Below are 18528 nucleotides of genomic sequence, written 5' to 3' on the forward strand. Positions count from 1 at the left end.
CTGTCCAGTTTAAGCTTAGCGGCGCCCTCCTAAGCTCAGGAATTTCGGGACAAGCGTTTCTGAGTTTAACCTCTGCAAAAAAATAGCGATACATAAATAAAGAACACATACTCCAAACACTCTAACAACTTCTAGGTTCAATTGTGTCTGATTCTCAGAGTGTTGGCATAGGGCAGTCAGACTCAAGGCAGCTTCAGCAAAACTGGAGCACGTGCAATGCCTGAGACACGAGTGAACGGGATCAATAGTCCAATTGGAGGCATCCAAACGTTGCTCCACATCAGTTGCCAGAGCCCACAGTATTGGACACGGAGGGCTGAGGCCTATTTGCCACCTCGATGCACACCACACAGTAAAAGCAACTCAGAGGTGCTTCAAGCCTGTGCATGCACTGTGCACAAGGCTCATTGTGGATGCAAATTTTATGTAAATTTGGAAAACGCTCCATAGTATGGCTGAAGTGCCTGAAAAGCAATTCAGATGCTAAGTGCTTGATTTAATTAGGCACATCAAGAAAGGCATGCTGAAAAATGGCACTCTGGATGGTTGTTTTTTCCATATGGAGACACCCTCTGTTGCAGGACCTCCTGCAACAAGGCCTTCAATGCTTGATCTGTGAATGGGGCTGTTCTGCGTCCAACTATTCTTTTTCTAAAATGCAGGCATAACTTTAAGGGTGGCCAGCAGCTATTCATGAGCTGCTAGCATGGGTAATACACTCCTGTGACCTCAGCACTTCCCTAGCACATTAAGCGCTGGGAGCATGGACAGATTATTTAAGTTAGTCGACATCGCATTGGTGCAAAGTCAGTCATGTGCCTCTGATAAGCGCATAGCAAGACCACATTATCTCCCTCACAGAGAGAAAAAAACGTATGAGCAATACTTAATCATGCTGGCTACTTATATCCATTTGTGGAAGGCATTGAACAAACTTCAGAGTAAATTTCTTGTTCGGGGCAAGTACTGACTAACACTATCAATGACGACCAGTATCAACAGTTTAAATTACAGTTTGAAAAAGATGCAGCAGCAGACAAAACGAACAATGTCACATTGTCTATGGCATGGGTCACGCTCCATGTTCATGTGACTCTTTTCAACTAAAGGGCATAACAATTAAAATCAATTTCATCATTTTGATTCAGTTTTCTATGACTAAATCAAATTATTTTCAAGCTTTAGCAACTCAGTGATGCAAAAGGATTGACATCAGTTGGAATTGCACTCTTGAAAACTATGTTGCAGGATTCCTGCTTTTTGCCACATTAACAATTTAAAATCATTTGATACATTCATCAAAGCTGAAAATGAAGCAGCAGTTTTTCATTCTTCTAGTTTAGCATTCAAGAATATTACTTACATAAAAATATATCAATGAAAGTTTTTATTTAGTTGAAATGAATCTTGCCTGGTCAGTTATTATTATCACCATCCGACTGCTGATTACACACATAATAGATTCAGTGAGGATACTTGCTTGGCAGCATCAGTATCTCCTCCTGGGGTCTGCTAGCTACATTTGGGAAACCATAACCGTTTAAGGAGATGTTTAATAGCCTTCATACTACTTTCATTTCCAAACTATTAAAATATTTGATATCACAGGCTATATATAACATAAGAACATTTAGGGACAGGAAAAGACAATTAGGGCTGACAAACCCTCTTATCTTGCTTGTCTATGTCCTGTCTGACTGCTTGTCTCACATACAATCTTGGATGAGTCACAATTTCCTCTAGCTAAGCATTGGGAGGTCTGAAACCAGTCTTCAGCCCCTGCCACAAACTATGAAACCTTGCTACCAACTCCATCCTCCTCCACAGCCACTATCTCAGGCTCAACCAAACTGTTTGCAACCTTTTAAAAAAAAATTATTCTCTGGATGTAGGCATCGTTGGCAAGGTCGGCATATATTGCTCATCCCCAGTTGCCCTGAAAAGGTGGTGGTGGACTTTCTTCTTGAACCTCTGCAGCAGTTTGATACAACTGACTGGCTTGCAAGGCCACTTCAGAGGGCAGTTAAGAGTCAACCACGTTGATCTGGGACAGGAGTCATATGTCACATTGACAAAGAGGTCAGATGATGGAGTATGGGGAGGCTCAATCTTGTGTGCCTTCTCTCACTCATGTAATGTGCAGTCCTTTGCAAATATAGCTCAAAATTTAGCATGCAGCCCTAATGGTTGTGTGTGTATCAACATACATAATGCAGGGAAATAGATGGAAGGATTTGCTAGAGGGAATAGCATGCAAGGATACTAGAGAAGCAGCATCCAGAGGTTAAGGGAGCTATTGCATAGAGCACCCTGACACATAATGGATGTTCATTTGAAGCATTTGATGTACTTTTAGCTGTGGTTACTGTACATGCCATAATGTACTTCATATATATAATTATCATGAAGTCATGGTGCAGTCTTCTACTTTGGCGCATGTGATGTGATCACTAACCTTTAGCAACACTACAGCCGAGTTTGTTGAGTGGTGCTGTTTACAATAATGTTATAGGCTATCACCCTACCATAAGCCTAAGCCACTCAGCTTAAGGCCTTTTGCAGAAAACAGGACCTCCATCCTTTGGTAACATTTTTAGATCAGTTAATTAAGCTAAGGGAAGAAAAGGTGCAAGAGTCTGATGGCATATATCCTAGGATCCTAAAGAAGTTGAGGAAGGAAATTACAAAGGCTCTGGAAATTATATTTCAGGGTTCTATTGAGCATGGATGTGTGCTGGAGGACTGGAGAGTGATTATGCTTTTCTGCCTATACTTGGGTAGGTTTCCAGAGAGAAGCATTCCTGATGCTTGGAGCTTGCCCACACTGTGTAAACGTGACTAGCCCTGGAGCCAGCATGCTAATGGTCAGGTGCATAATCATGTCATACCACCTGACTTATACCCCAAGGTAGGCCCTGAATAAAAAAGTGGTCCTATAATGTGGTCCTAATTTTGAATAAGAATACTGGCAAGTAATCTCATCTTAAGAGTTGGCCATTCAGAATTGGCTCAGTTTACAAGAACACTCAAATTTAAATGAGAACAATAAACTCAGGCTAGCCTTTGCAAAATTTAAGCCGTTATCCTGTAGCTTAATTGCACTTTAAATGAAAGCACTTTGAGACATACAGGTCATTGTCAGGGCATGATATTTGATGTATGCCTTGAAATTCATTGAGAACATACCATTTTTCATCTATTTCAGCTGTTGAGTTTGCCAATAAATCAATGTCAGACACAGCCATGGACACTTTTTAGACTAATCATTGGATTTCCCCCCCCTTTGGCTCCTTTCAGTCGGTCATGCTAAAGTATCACTGATGCTTAAGCAGATTTTTCCAGTAAAAAAGAAATATATCAGTACCTTTGGGTTAGGAGGAAAATTGACCAGAGCTCCTGCTCCAGATCACTGTCCAGCTGGAAAATATGCATGTGAATGTCAAATGTGGTTGTGACGCCTCTGCAGTTGAATGGTCTACTTACACTCACTCACGAAGAATGACCATTTGGGTGGGAAACTGTAGGGTCCACAGTGCCACGAAGCCCAGGAGAAAAGAATAATTTTTGAAGGTGGGAAAGGTAAATATGAAATAGTTCATACAAAAATGTCTTGGTTAATGATTGACCCAATCCGAGGAATTTGTGGCCAACTTTCATTCAGAATGCACCATGTATATAAAGGCACGAGACGTTGCAGCAGAACAAAATTTGGTTATTTTTCCAATTAAAATTTCTCCCACCCATTTGGAAATGTTGCAGTTCGAACCAGGTACTCTCGCTGTATCCCTCCAGGAACTATGTCTAAGTGCCACTCTTAATTTTCATTCAATGTGTTATAAGTTTGGGTGTTGCCCTAGATATTCTCTCGGGTACAGCTCGGGATCCCTTTGACAGTGGTCGTCACTCCCATAAGCAGTCCGAATGTGTTACATTTTGAGTTGTACCGATACTGCCCACTACTACCATTTTGACAGTGGTGGTCACTCCCATAAGCAGTCTGAGTGTCTTACATTTAGAGTTGTGCCGATACTGCCCAATATTTAACTTTATAATAGTGTAACCCATCCAACCTTCTTACTAAATGGGTTCCAGACTAGTTTTACATTGCAGTCAATTCTTTTTTGTGATCAGTCAAATGGAAGTGTTCCCTTGGGAGGAGAGTCAACTATAACATTCTTCCACCCTTCATTCTCCCACATTGACAAGAAGATTCCAATCATGGTGAGCAGCCTGTTCCAGAATGGTCAAACTCCCTGTTAGGTAATCTTGCTGCTACAATTCAGGCATTTGCCCAAAACATTTCACTTGTGTACAAAGGCAGTTTCCATAAGCAGATCAAAAAGCCATTTTAACCCAGCCTACTCAGTGGGAACAGTGCAGGTGGGGGGTTAAATTTGCGTCCGGGGACTCCACGCACCCTTCCCGCACCGTTCCTCCCCTCCACCATTTTAACTCACCAGTTTCTGGCTCCATGTCAGGTAACTGCCCCAGGCAAACGGGGTCATAACTGTATTTTAACCTGAAAACTGGTGGGACTGGTGACTGAGAGCTCCTGGAACAATATAAAAGGAGGGCTCTCAGCTGCAGCTCACTGGATCTGAGGATCTTTTGCTGTGAAAGGAACATAGGAACAGGAGTAGGCCATTCAGCCTCTCGAGCCTACTCCGCCATTCAATTAGATCATCGCTGATCTGTACCTCAACTCCATTTACCTGCCTTTTATCCCTATCCTTAGATACTTTTGCCTATCTGGCGGGCTCAGTCTTGAAAATTTCAGTTGACTCAGAATCCACAGACTTTTGGGGGAGAGAATTCCACATTTCCACTACCCATTGTGCAAAAAGGTGCTTCTTGATTCCACTCCTGAATGGTCCAGCTCTAACTTTAAGATTGTGCCCCCTTGTTCTGGATTCCCCGACCAGAGGAAATAGCTTCTCTGTATCTACTCTATTGAATCTTTTTATCATTTTAAACATCTCAAGTAGATCATCAATGAACCTTTTAAACTCAAGGGAATACAAGCTAAGTTTATGCAACCTGTCCTCATAATTTAACCCTCTAAGCCCCAGTATCATTCTGGTGAATCTGCGCTGCACCCCTTCCAAGGTAAATATCTCCTTCCTAAGATGCAGTGCCCAAAACTGAACGCAGTGCTCCAGATGGAGTCTGACCAAGGCTCCATACAACTGAAGTATAACTTACTCTCCTTTGTAATCCTGCACCCTTGAGATAAAGGCCAACATTCCATTAGCCTTTTGATTGCTTTTTGTACCTGTCTACTATCATTAAATGATTTGTGTACATGAACTCCCAAATCTCTTTGCTCCTCTACAGTTCCTAGTTTCTCACCATTTAGAAAATACTCTGATTTATCTTTCTTAGATCCAAAGTGGATGACCTCACACTTGCCCAAATTAAACTCAATCTGCCATAGTTTTGCCCCACTCACTTAATCTGTCTATGTCCCTTTGCAATTTCCTGCTCTCATCTGCATTACTTACTGTCCTTCTTAATTTAGTGGCATTTGCAAACTTGGATATACAACTTTCTATTCCTTCATCCAGGACGTTAGTAAATGTGGCAACAAAGTTGAGGCCCCAGAACAGACCCCTAGGGAACACCACTTATCACATCCTGCCCATCTGAGTACATACCCTTTGAGCCCGATATTAGCAGGGCGGCGGGTTCTCAGCGGGGGGTCGAGTGGGCGCGTGGGTAACGCGCCCGGTGAAATCAGTGTGCTACGCACGCAATTACAGGCTAATTGGAGCCACTTACCTGTGCTTCCGGGTTTCCCGCTGGTAAGCTGCACGGCGGGCGGACTGCGCGTGCGCAGTAAGGTCTGTCAGCTGGAGGAGCCCTATTTAAAGGGGCAGTCCACCAATGTTCCTCCTGCAGCAAACAACCAATGCTGAACCATGGAGGACGCCAGAGGGAAGGCTGTCCCAAGATTTTCAGACTCCTCACTCCAGCTGCTGCTGGATGGAGTGAGGAGGAGGAGGGAAATATTTTTCCCGTCTGATGGGAGGAAGTGCCCTCCCTCCACCACGAAGAAGGCATGGCTGGAGGTGGCCGAGGAGGTCACCAGCTACAGCAATGTGCCACGAACCTGGGTCCAGTGCAGGAAGAGATTTAATGATCTAACCAGGTTAGGCAAAGTGAGTATACTTACGCATTCTCCCACACTCCGTCTTCCACATCACCTCCACCACACACAACCCCTTCTGCATTGCCACCACAATGCTCTCGCATCACTCCTCACATCCACTCAACTATCATCCTCACCTTGCCTGCACGTACTCACCACCCCTGTCCCCATTCGAACACTACCACGCAACCCAATCCTCATACAATATCATGGCTATGTTGCACACGCACCCTCCCATGCATCTCCCTCACGCTCAACCCCACCCACACCAATGCATGCAGTGGCTCACCATACAACCATCACTCAATCACGCCTCTGTGTTTTGCCTTGATAGGAGAAGAGATGCAAGAACGCCTGGGGGAGGGCACGAACCGGAAGGGGCCCGCCACACCAGGTGGTCCTAACGGACACGGAGCAGCAGGCGTTGGACATCAGCCGCATGCTGGAGTGCCTGTCCGTGGCGGATGCCGAGGCTGGGATTGCACAAGCAGCTGGTGACAGAAAGCTAACACTCAGCACTCATGATAGTGAATGATCTTAGCATCACTTGGCATCTGCAGCACCTCAACATCTGTCCACATGCCTAATATTGCTTTCTGTTCTCTTGCAGGGCCATCTGCGAGTGCCGTGAACGTGGAGGGCGAGTCCTCAGAGGACCTGCCGGTCTCTGAGGGTCCATCGTCACATCTGAGCCATGCAACCACCAGCACAGATACATACACCTCAGTGGATCCCCGTCCTCACTTAGTTGGGCTTGCACATGGTGACTCACCACGCACATGTGAGCACAGGCAGACCCTGGTGGCAGGGGCAGCCGTGGAGAGTCCGCGTCGGTGGGAGCACGCTTATCCAGGCTCTGCTCAGCTGGACCTAGATGCTGAACCCTGGGAGCCAGCCATGAAAAGGAGAGTCATTGAGGGGCAGCAGCACATTGCCGAGGTGCTGGAACAGGTGCGACGTGCATTCTCCACAATCGTGCAGAGGATGGAGGAGTCCAACTCCTGCATGAGGGGAATGGTGGCACAGGTACAGGAGGGTATCTCTGAGATAGTGTCGCAGGGACGTGAAGGCATCTCTGAGATAGTGTCGCGGGTAGGTGCGGGAATGTCTGCGGTAGAGGAAAGGCTAGCCTCCCTCGAGCGTCAAGCACGGCTCAACAATGAGTCCATTCAGGCCCTGACAACGGACGTTCGGATTCAGGGTGAGCAATATTCTGCCGCCTTGAACAGGCTGACAGATACTTTACAGGTGGCCTTCCAAGGCCTCACACAAGTCCTCCAAACTGCCATCCAGCAGGGTGGAAGGAGTGGTGTGGGCCTGGGCCACGAGCGAGATGATGGTGAAAGGGGACATGGAAGTGGGGACGCCACTCAAAGCACTCCCACGTCTCACCCGTTGCCCCCCTCTCAACCAGTACCCGCAATGCTGCCCCCTCTCCAGGTGGCTGAGTCTGTCCCTGCACAGGTGCAGGTGGAGCAGTCTTTGGAGGGGCCCTCAAGGGCAGCCAAACCCAGAGGGCGTCGGCCCAAAGCACCTCATCGGTCAGGGCATGGACAAAAGCAACCTGCCACTACCTCTGCTGAAGCCACAGGGGTAGCACCACGTAGGGGTTCCCGGAAACACAAGGCAAAGGTTTTGTGAGCACAAAGGGAATGCACAAGGGTGTCCGACGATTTGTCATGTTTTTCATTTATATTTGTTTTGTTTCACATGCACAATAAATATTATTATTATCACCACTACTGCCATGAGTTGCCCATTCTTGACTGGCTTGTGGAATAGGTCCCTTTCATGGGGTTCACCATGAACACGCACACTTGATGCCACCCATTGTGTCACTGCAGAGTGGGTGTAGGTGTATTTGCAGGGCTCTTTTGTGCATTCGCCTGAGAGACGCCGGCGATGTCCCCGGTGGCGCCCTGGAAGGATGCGGAGGAGAAGTTGTTGAGGGCAGTGGTGACTTCGACAGCGACAGGTAAGTAGATGGTGCTCGGGCCAGGCGGGAGCAGCTCAGCATGAAGGAGGCTGCAGATGTCCACGACTACATGTCGAATGACTCTGAGCCTCCGTGTGCACTGCTGCTCAGAGAGGTCCAGGAAGCTGAGCCTCGGTCTGTAGCCCCTGTGGCGAGGGTAGTGCCCTCTGCGACGCATCTCTCTCTGCGGTTGCCCTTCCTCCTACTGTGTTGTGGAGCTCCACGTGTCAGAGGTGGACGGCATGGCCGGCAAGGCTGGTGATGCTGTTCGCCCTCCGAGGAGGTCATGACTGCAGCTCCGGCGGCCCCCATCCGGAAGTTTGAGGGGGTCCGCAAGGTAGGTAAATGTGTCTGGACACCGGGGTAAGTGTGCAAGTTTATGCATTCGATTGTTAGGAGGAGGGTGCTGGAGGCCAAACTTTGTCCAAATGACAGAGTGGTCTCCTGCAATGAGTGAGGGTCTTCCCCCCCACCTGTCAAATGGACCTTTGCAGCTGCCACAGGCTGGTGGCTGCAACATGTCCATTTGAACTGGGAGTGTTTCCCCCAGTACGGGAAACAGTCTCAGTTAATTGCAAAATCCGATCCCTCCTAAAATATCAGGTCAATCAGGTCTGTAAACAACCTGAAGTACCTGTTCAAGTACTTTAAGTGGCACCCCGCTGGCTTTAATTGCCGGCGGGAGTCCCACATGCGGGGGCTGCGCGCACATGTGAGCGCATCACTGGGGAACCTGGAAATGGGGCCGGTTGGAGCTGGGCTCTGGACCCGCCCCGGGAATCCCAGATTTTCGCACCCCCCCCCCCCCCCCGCCACGAACGCACCCGATCGCGGGTGCGATAATTGAGCCCTTTATCTCCACTCTCTGTCTCCTCCCTCCCAACCGATTTCCAACCTAAGTCAAAAGGCTCCCTCTAATTCTGAGCACTCTCCTTTTTGCCAGTAATCTTTTGTGTGGAACCGTATCACATGCCTTCTGGAAGTCCATCTACATAACATCCATAGGCACTTCTTTGTCTGCTGTATCAAAAAAATTATCTCGATTAGTCAGACATGACTTACCTTTAACAAAGCCATGCCGGCTCATATCAACTCACATTTGTTCAAGTGCTCAGTTATTCTGTTCTTAATGACAGATTCTTGTAGCTTCCCCACAAATGTTGTTAAACTCTCACCCTTCTTAAACAATGGAGTGACGTTAACAATTTTCCAGTCTAACGGCACAATTTCCGAATCAAGAGAGCTTTGAAAGATTATAACCAATGCTTCGGAAATTTCCTCATCTACTTCTTTTAATAACCTGGGGTGGTATCACGTTCTGGAAATGTATCTATCCTAAGTCCCATTTTCTCTATTACCATTTTTTAAAAACTAATAATGGCCCAGAATTTGCTGTAACCGGGCAACGAATGGCATCCGCCATTAGTTAGACTTGCCCATGCCTGTTTAATCTCCATGATATTTTGTGCCGCAAGATGCTGGAAGTGCAAGATGGAAACAGCATGGTGGTCTCTACAGGGCATCTGGGACCTGAGTGAAGCAACTATGTATCTCCTTAATCAATCAGATTAAAGGATTGCAAAATTAACAGCTCAAGTACAGAGAAGGAATTGTAAGTTAAAGTGGGTGAATTCAATGTCAAATCAGGTACAGGATGAGAAATAAAGAGAGGAAAAGAAAGAATGGATTAAGAGAGAGAGAAAAAAGGGACAGAAAAAAAGTTTAAAAAATACTTTTACATTTTTAAAAAATCTCCAACAATTAAAACCTGAAGGAATGACAGTCCACACTTAAAATAGTTAACATAGGTAGAAAGAGGGATGAGGTGTTCAGGCAGATTTTAGGGAGCTAGGAAAGAGATTAATAAGCAGGATCTAAAGGTAGTAATCTCTGGATTACTCCTGGTGCCATGCACTAGTGAGTATAGAAATAGGAGGATAGAGCAGATGAATGCATGGCTGGAGAGATGGTGCAAGAGGGAGGGTTTTAGACTCCTGGGGCATTGGGACCGGTTCTGGGGAAGTTGGGACCTGTACAGGCCTGATGGGTTGCACCTCAACAGAGCTGGGACCAGTGTCTTTGCGAGGAGGTTCACTACTGCTGTTGGGGAGGGTTTAAACTAATTTGGCAGGGGAATGGGCACCAAGATGTAGCATTGGAAAGGAGAAACAAGGTGCACAAAGGATTGGGAGAGACAAATAGCACTAGAGTAAGAAATAGTATGGTATTAGGTGGGATCAGACTAAGAGAGAATACAAGACAGCTAAGACAGGTTTACAGTGCATGTGTGTAAATGCACAAAGCATGGTAAATAAGGTTGGTGAGCTGCAGGAGCAAATAGCCTCATGGGAATACGATGTCATGGCGATAACGGAGACCTGGTTCAAAAAAGGGCAGGATTGGATATTAAATATTCCTGGATGCAAGGTGTTCAAGAAAGATAGGGAAGGAATGAAAGGAGGGGGGTGGCAGTATTGATTACAGAGAATATTGCAGTGCTGGAGAGAGAGCATATCCTTGAGGGGTCAAGGACAGAATCTATTTGGTTAGAGTTAAGAAACAATAGAGGAGCCATTACACTACTGGATATATTCTGTCGGCCACCAAATAGTGGGAAGGATATAGAAGAACAAATTTGCAGGGAAATTACAGAGAGGTGCAAGAACCATAGAGTAGTGATAATGGGGAACTTTGATTATTCTAATATAGACTGGGATAGTAATAGTGTAAAGGGCAGAGAGGGGAAAGAGTTTCTGAAGTGTGTTCAGGAGAACTTTCTTGATCAGTACGTTTCTGGTCCAATGAGGAGGGAGGCATTGCTGGATCTGGTTCTGGGGAATGAGGTGGGTCAAGTGGAGCAAGTGTCAGTAGGGGAACATTTAGGGAACAGTGATCATAGTATCATAAGGTTTAGATTAGTTATGGAAAAGGACAAGGAGCAATCGAGAGTAAAAATACTTAATTGGAGGAGGTCCAATTTCAGTGGGTTGAGAACGGATCTGGCTTGGGTGAATTGGAATCAAAGATTGGCAGGCAAAACTGTAATCAAACAATGGGCAGCCTTTAAAGAGGAGATTATTCGGGTACAGTCCAGGTACATTCCCACGAGTGGGAAAGGTAGGGCAACCAAATCCAGAACTCCCTCGATGATGAAAGAGATAGAGAGTAAGATGAAGCAGAGAAAGGGGGTATATGACAGATGTCAGGTTGATAATACAAGTGAGAACCAGGCTGAATATAGAAAGTTCAGAGAGGGAGTGAAAAAGGAAATAAGTGGGGCAAAGAGAGACTATGAGAATAGACTGACAACTAACATAAAAGGGAATGCAAAAGTCTGCTATAGGCATATAAATTGTAAACGGGTAGTAAGAGGAGGGGTGGGGCTGATTGGGGACCAAAAAGGAGACCTACACATGGAGGCAGAGGGCATGGTTGAGGTACTAAATGAGTAGTTTGCATCTATCTTTACCAAGGAAGAAGATGCTGCCAAAGTGACAGTAAAAGAGGAGGTAGTTGAGATACTGGATGGTCTAAAAATTGTTGAAGAGATGGTACTAGAAAGGCTGGCTGTACTTAAAGTAGATAAATCACCAGGTCCGGATGGGATGCATCCTAGGTTGCTGAGGGAAGTAAGGGTGGAAATTGCAGAGGTACTGGCCATAATCTTCCAATCATCCTTAGATACAGGGATGATGCCAGAGGACTGGAGAATTGCAGATGTTACACTCTTGTTCAAAAAAGGGTGTAAGGATAAATCCAGCAACTGCAGGCCAGTCAGTTTAACCTCGGTGGTGGGGAAGCTTCTGGAAACAATAATCCGGGACAAAATTAACAGTCACTTGGACAGGTGTGGATTAATTAAGGAAAGCCAGCACTGATTTGTTAAAGGCAAATCGTGTTTAACTAACTGGATTGAGTTTTTTGATGAGTAACAGAGAGGGTTGATGAGGGCAATGCGGTTAATGTGGTTTACATGGACTTCCAAAAGGCTTTTGATAAAGTGCCGCATAATAGGCTTGTCAGTATAATTGAAGCCCATGGCAAAAAAGGGGCAGTGGCAGCATGGATACGAAATTGGCTAAGTGACAGGAAACAGAGGGTGCAGCTGTGACCACTGCTTTATGCATGCTGCTCATATATAGAAACACAGAAACATAGAAAATAGGAGCAAGAGTAGGCCATTCGTCCCTTCGGGCCTGCTCCGCCATTCAAAATGATCATGGCTGATCGTCTAACTCAGTACCCTGTTCCTGCTTTATCCCCATATCCCTTGATCCCTTTAGCATTAAGAAATATATCTACCTCCTTCTTGAATACATCTAATGACTTGGCCTCCACTGCCTTCTGTGGTATAGAATTCCACAGGTTCACCACCCTCTTAGTGAAGAAATTTCTCCTCATCTCGGTTCTAAATGGCATACCTGTGGTGCTTCCTTGTATATTTAGCCTTGTGCTATAATGCATAGATGATAGATGTAGTACAGCTTTAAGAAGCTGCCAGGAAGGCAGCAAGAAGTCTCACTGCCTTCCTTTGTCCAAGAACAGTAATATAGTAGAGAAGCAATGTCTTGCAAACACCAAATACAATATACCTTTAAGAGGAAGGATTCGGCTGATGGAAAGAGGTTCTCTTGTGGTGGCAATTTCATGGACCACTGTTCAGAACTGCACTCAACTGATGAAAACTCCTCATCTTCATCAAAAAAGGGGCGCTAATGAGCTTTGCATACAACTTATGAGGCACTTCTGCGTTGTGTTATTGTGCATTGTGCATATTGAGCACTCCATAATGTGAGCAGCCAGCCCCTAATGCACAGCAGCTCGACGGTGTCAGAGTTTGTATTATTAGCCCCTATGTTCTCAGAATTTAACAAAAGGGTACTCAAATAACTTTAAAAAATAATAGAATTATTTTTATTTGAAGTTGCTTTTGGAGCTAATGAAGCTAACTAACACAGACATTATAAAAAAAAGTGGTAACTTGCTACACATTTAATTGGACATTTAAGAAACTGTCTTACCTTTGGTTGTTTTCGGAGGTTTGGAGATAGCTTCAAGATTGTCACACCACCGCGCTCATCTCCTACCATTATAATAGGGTGGGTCGGATTGAATGCAATATGTGTGAGTTTATTTTTCTTCTTGGACACAATAGCTTGCTCGCAGATTGGTTCATATTTGTTAACATTCAGGTCAAACACATGAATCTGATAAGTAGAAAAGATGTTGAAAAATTAACGCAGGAAATAATGCAGAACATTTTTTCAATAAAATTAATGCTCAATGGAAGTAATCGACTGAGGTTTGCATTTTGGCTAAAGAATGGTGTATGAACTGTTAAGATCGAAAGAGAAGGTGAGGGAATAAAATAAAATTAAACTGTCCAATGCCATAGATCCATTTACTTGTTTGGGTGTTGTTGAGGCTAATGACAAATTTAAGGAGAGAAAGGTTAGAGAAGATCTGATATGCTACATTAGGTAGAAAAGCACAAAGTTAACTAAATAAAGATAGGATAGAGATGGGAAAGAAGAATGAATAAGGCCCTGAAGCTGGCAGCCAGGAGTGCCTGCAACTGTGCTTTGATTTCCGTGCACTGCTCTCAGTGCAAGGCTCTGTCAGAGGGTGGGCCCATGCAAGGAAGGTGCCTAGATCATAAAAATGGCTTGAGCCAGTAAATGTGCCAGCACTGATCCCTCATCAGGTTGAGCACACTTCTGGTAGCTCCTTGGTTCCTCTGCTTGGGGAGAGGCCAGATTAGCTCCTTTGTGCTATATTGAGTAATTTTGGGGATTAGCATTCATATATAATTAGATTAGGTTTTTATTTAGATTAGTAAGGTTCAAATCCGATTTGAATTTGAAATAAACAATAGAAGACAACAAATACATCAGCTCTGATAGACACCACCATTAAACTGCCAAAGGATATATTACATATTCTGAATATACTGAATGCCAGGAAACACACACATGAAAACACCGCAAAGAAGTTTATGCCTATGCCTATGGTATATATTGATATACCATAACACAAGAGACTGTTAGGACACAAGACACTGTTAGGAAAAATGGAAGCATATGGAATTGGAGGCAACCTTTTCATGTGGGTAAGGAATTGTTAGGAGGTAGGAGACAGAGAGTAGGGACAATGGGTATGTACTCCAATTGGCAGGATGTGACTAATGGCGTCCCCCAGGGATCTGTACTCAGGCCACAGCTTTTCACTATATTTATAAATGACTTAGATGAAGGAATAGAGAGCTGTATAGCCAAGTTTACTGATGACACTAAGTTAGGTAGCACAGTAAGTAGCGTAGATGGAAGCAGTAAGTTGCAAAGGGACAATGATAGATTAAGTGAGTGGGCAAAACTGAAGCAGATGGAGTACAATGTGGGGAAGTGCGAGGTCATCCACTTTGGACCTAAGAAAGATAGATCAGAGTATTTTCTAAATGGTGAGAAGCTCAGAACTGTGGAGGAGCAAAGAGATTTAAGGGTCCATGTACAGAAATCACTTAAAACTAGTGGACAGGTACAAAAATAATTAAAAAGGCTAATGGAATGTTTGCCTTCATTTCAAGGGGATTGGAATACAAAGGGGTGGAAGTTATGCTACAGTTCTATAAAGCTCTGGTTAGAGCACATCTGGAGTACTGCGTTAAGTTCTGGGCACCGCACCTCAGGAAGGATATACTGGCCTTGATTTGATGGGCTAGATAGAGAGAAACTATTTCCTCTTGTGGGGGAGTCCATAACCTTAAAATTAGAGCTGGGCCGCTCAGGGGTGATATCAGGAAGCACTTCCTCACACAAAGGGTAGTGGAAATCTGGAACTCTTTCCTCCAAAAAGCTGTTGAGGCTAGGTCAATTGAAGATTTCAAAACTGAGATTGATAGATTTTTGTTAGTCAAGGGTATTAAGGGATATGGAACCAAGTTGGAGTTAAGATACAGAGCAGCCATGATCTAACTGAATGGCGGAACAGGGTCGAGGGGCTGAATGGCCTACTCCTGTTCCTATGTTCCTAATTTGCGTCAGCTAACCTGGGTTAAGAAGGAACAAATTGCCCACAGTAAAAATTTCAGCAGCAGTGCTGAGTGAGGTAGGTCCAAAGACAGGTAATTGTATTGCAAACGGGTCTGTGGAATTTCAGTCTTAAGTTCAAAAGCTAGCTGCACTGTCTCTGCCTAAATTGCTACAAATATTGCAATTTCTGGTTCTGAGGTTACAGGCATGAGAGAGGAATCAAGCCACATATTTCAAATATATGAACAATGTGCAATTGGTTCAATTGTGTGCATGACAGCCAATTATTTTTGAATCCTAGTTTCAGTTATTCAAATTCAATCAGCAACTGTTCAAAGGGTGTTTAAGTGGCTGGAACTGTTCATTAAGTTGAGTTAACAGAATAGAGTTGGGCCGAGTTGTATCAAATTGATTCAAATTTTTACAGATAGATAAGGTGAACGAGCTAACTCTCAGTTAGAAAAGATTATAAGAAAAGTGTATGTGTAAAAGTTATCTATAAAAATGTTTAGTGTGGAGATTGTGACCTTTTATTGTTCATTATAAAGATATTTCATTGTTCATTAACATATATGTATAATTAAAAAAAGAGAGAATAGATCTGCTGTGGCATTCCTCTATAGTGAGTCAGAAGAATTAAACAATAGGGCTGTTTATGCCATGTAGGGGATAATTCTGGGCCACTGATTTCTCATGACTGATTAAGTCAAATTCCATTTTTATTAAAATGTATTCTAAGATTTTTACTGGTCCTTTGGTGATTCTGTGAAAACTGTGAATGGTGGCCTTTATTTTAAGTATTCCTTTACCAGAATATTGAATTTTTATCCTCTGTCATTATTAAAGCCTAGAATATATGTTTTCGCTGTTCCTCCCGGGGTTCTGCCTATCTCCCACTGAGGCCTTTGATCTGGCATCATTGTGGAGGGGAATCTGGGGTTTGACAGGGTTGTGGAAGGTAGAGCTAAGGTTTGGCACAATTGCAAGAAGCCTGTAGCAAAACAAGTTAAGTGCATCAACACTTTTACCACTACTTACATAGAATTGCATAGAATGTACAGCACAGAAACAGGCCATTCGGCCCAACATGTCCATGCCGGTGTTTATGCTCCACACAAGCCTCCTCCCTCACTACTTCATCTAACCCTATGAGCTTATCCTTCCATACCTTTCTCCCTCATGTGTTTATCTAGTATACCCTGGCAACAGTTACCTATGTTACTGCCAAGTTGCAAAGTCTGGTTCCAGGAGATGGCGCAGTTTTATTTAAATCATTTGCTCTTGGCATGTGGGCAACATTTTATTGCCTATTCCTAGTTGTCCTGTGGGCATTAATCCATATATGTGGGACTGGAGTCACATGTAGGCAAAAGTAGGTAGGAAAGATCATTTCCACTTTTACAACAATGCAACAACTTTTATGCAAGTCCACAAATGAACAGATTTATTAAATGCATTTTCACAACTCTCTATGCTGAGATTTAAGCTCAGAACCTCTAGGTTGTTGGGTCAATACCATGACCACTAGGCTACCATACCCACCCAGCTCAAAGATTGCTTTTTATTCACTTTTTTTCTTTCACTAGAGTGTGCGTGTGCATAGAGAGAAATTATAATCTAGTATTCTTGGCTGCCTGTCTCTGTTTTCCATCGTCTCCTTAAAATCCCTTAACAGCTGTGCTTTCAGCTGCATTAATGACATATCTTACAACTTTTACTGCCTCTAGCTGGATGTGGCCAAGGCACTAATGTTTATTGATGACCTGGTTTTAACATAAATTTAACACTGCACCAACAGTGGGATGTATGTCTGTTGCAGATTGGATTTGGCCTCCATCTTGCACATCTGCTAAAGCCATGTCTCTTCTTTGTCTTCCTCAACAAATATATTGAAACATTTCTTTGCCATAATGATTAATGCATATATTTTCCCAAAATCATAATTAATTAAAAAATATAATTTTTTTTGACTTGCCAGAAATTACTTCATTGTTAATGTGGATTTTGAATGCAATCTTGGACCTCTTACTAAAAATGATTATTGTTCAAGTAAATGCATGTAAAGGACTGAACTATTCCTCTTAAATACCACAAGTACTGTCTTATATAACAGTATAATGCAAATAATTTTCATATGTGAGCATCAACACTGAGTATTGCAGGCTATTCAACTGTGAAGGCAGAGCAGCTGAGCGAATCTTGTATGTATCCAACATCCAAACACAGGCAATTCCTGCACAGGTTACTGAATTGCTACCAGGAGTGGAAATCTTGGTTAACTTTCCCTTCCCCATCTCATGGGCACTAAGCCAATTGTAACAACCCTATCACTGCCCCAGCCGAGATCAGATGACTCAGCATAGACCAGGGGTTGAACTTATGACCTTCATGTTCTGTATTCATGCCCTCTCCACAGATGCTGCCTGACCTGCTGATTATTTTCATCATTTTTGTTTTTATTTTTAATACATTTGATGTATTTGTTTTATAAGGGAAAAAAGACACTTTAAGACACAGGATGTTCCTTACTCTCAAATGACAAAACATACATGGACCATCACCCCTGTGCTCATTAAAATACATTGGCTCCCGGGACGGCAATGCTTCGATTTTAAAATTCTCATTCTTGTTTTTAAATCCCTCCATGGTCTCGCCCCTCCCTATCTCTAACTTCTTCCAGCCCTACAACCCTCTGAGATCTCTGCACTCCTCCAATTCTAGCCTCAAGCGCATCCCCGATTTTCTTCACTCCACCATTGGCGTTGAGCCATCAGTTGCCTAGGCACAAGGCTCTGGAATTCCCTCCCTAAATCTCTCCGCCTCTCTCTCGTCCTTTAATATGCTCCTTAAAATCTACCTCTTTGACCAAGCTTTTGGTCACCTGTCCCAACATCTCCTTATTTGGCTCGGTGTCAAATTTTGTTTGATAATCGCTTCTGTGAAATACCTTGGGACGTTTTACTACATTAAAGGTGCCATATAAATCCAAATTGTTGTTGTTATGTCTTTGGTGCTCATTGGATAAACTCACTTAATCAATAGGGAGCAGTAAAAATGTTATTTTTGCCTTAACATAGGTGTACATTAACTAGATTGATATTATGTTGTATAGAAATGGAGCTTTTATTCTATTTTGGCCATCACTTTGACAAATGTAGCAATTAGTAATAGGTTGCAAATCATAACATCAATTAAGTGTGCTTTCTTTCACCTTGGCTCTGAGCTCCCTGACCCCCTTTATTTTGCATATTACCAGTGATCCTATCTTTCGCACCTTTTAGCAATCTTATTGTGCCAGAAATGTCCCTGCAGTGCTCTCTCCACCAATGCTACCTGACCTGCTGAGTGTTTCCAGCATTTTCTGTTTTTATTTTTAA

General features: G+C 43.8%; 1 protein-coding gene across 1 annotated transcript in view; it reads right to left on the reverse strand.

Annotated features, from left to right (window-relative positions):
- Window positions 1-18528, reverse strand: part of dnai1.2 (dynein, axonemal, intermediate chain 1, paralog 2) — a 240567-nt gene that overhangs the window by 29404 nt on the left and 192635 nt on the right. Inside the window, exon 19 of the mRNA XM_067991157.1 lies at window positions 13145-13330. Within this exon, the coding sequence (XP_067847258.1) occupies window positions 13145-13330 (186 nt within the window). The remainder of the gene's footprint in view (window positions 1-13144; window positions 13331-18528) is intronic.

Source organism: Heptranchias perlo, chromosome 1 (assembly GCF_035084215.1).
Source record: "Heptranchias perlo isolate sHepPer1 chromosome 1, sHepPer1.hap1, whole genome shotgun sequence".
Classification (NCBI taxonomy): Eukaryota; Metazoa; Chordata; class Chondrichthyes; order Hexanchiformes; family Hexanchidae; genus Heptranchias; species Heptranchias perlo.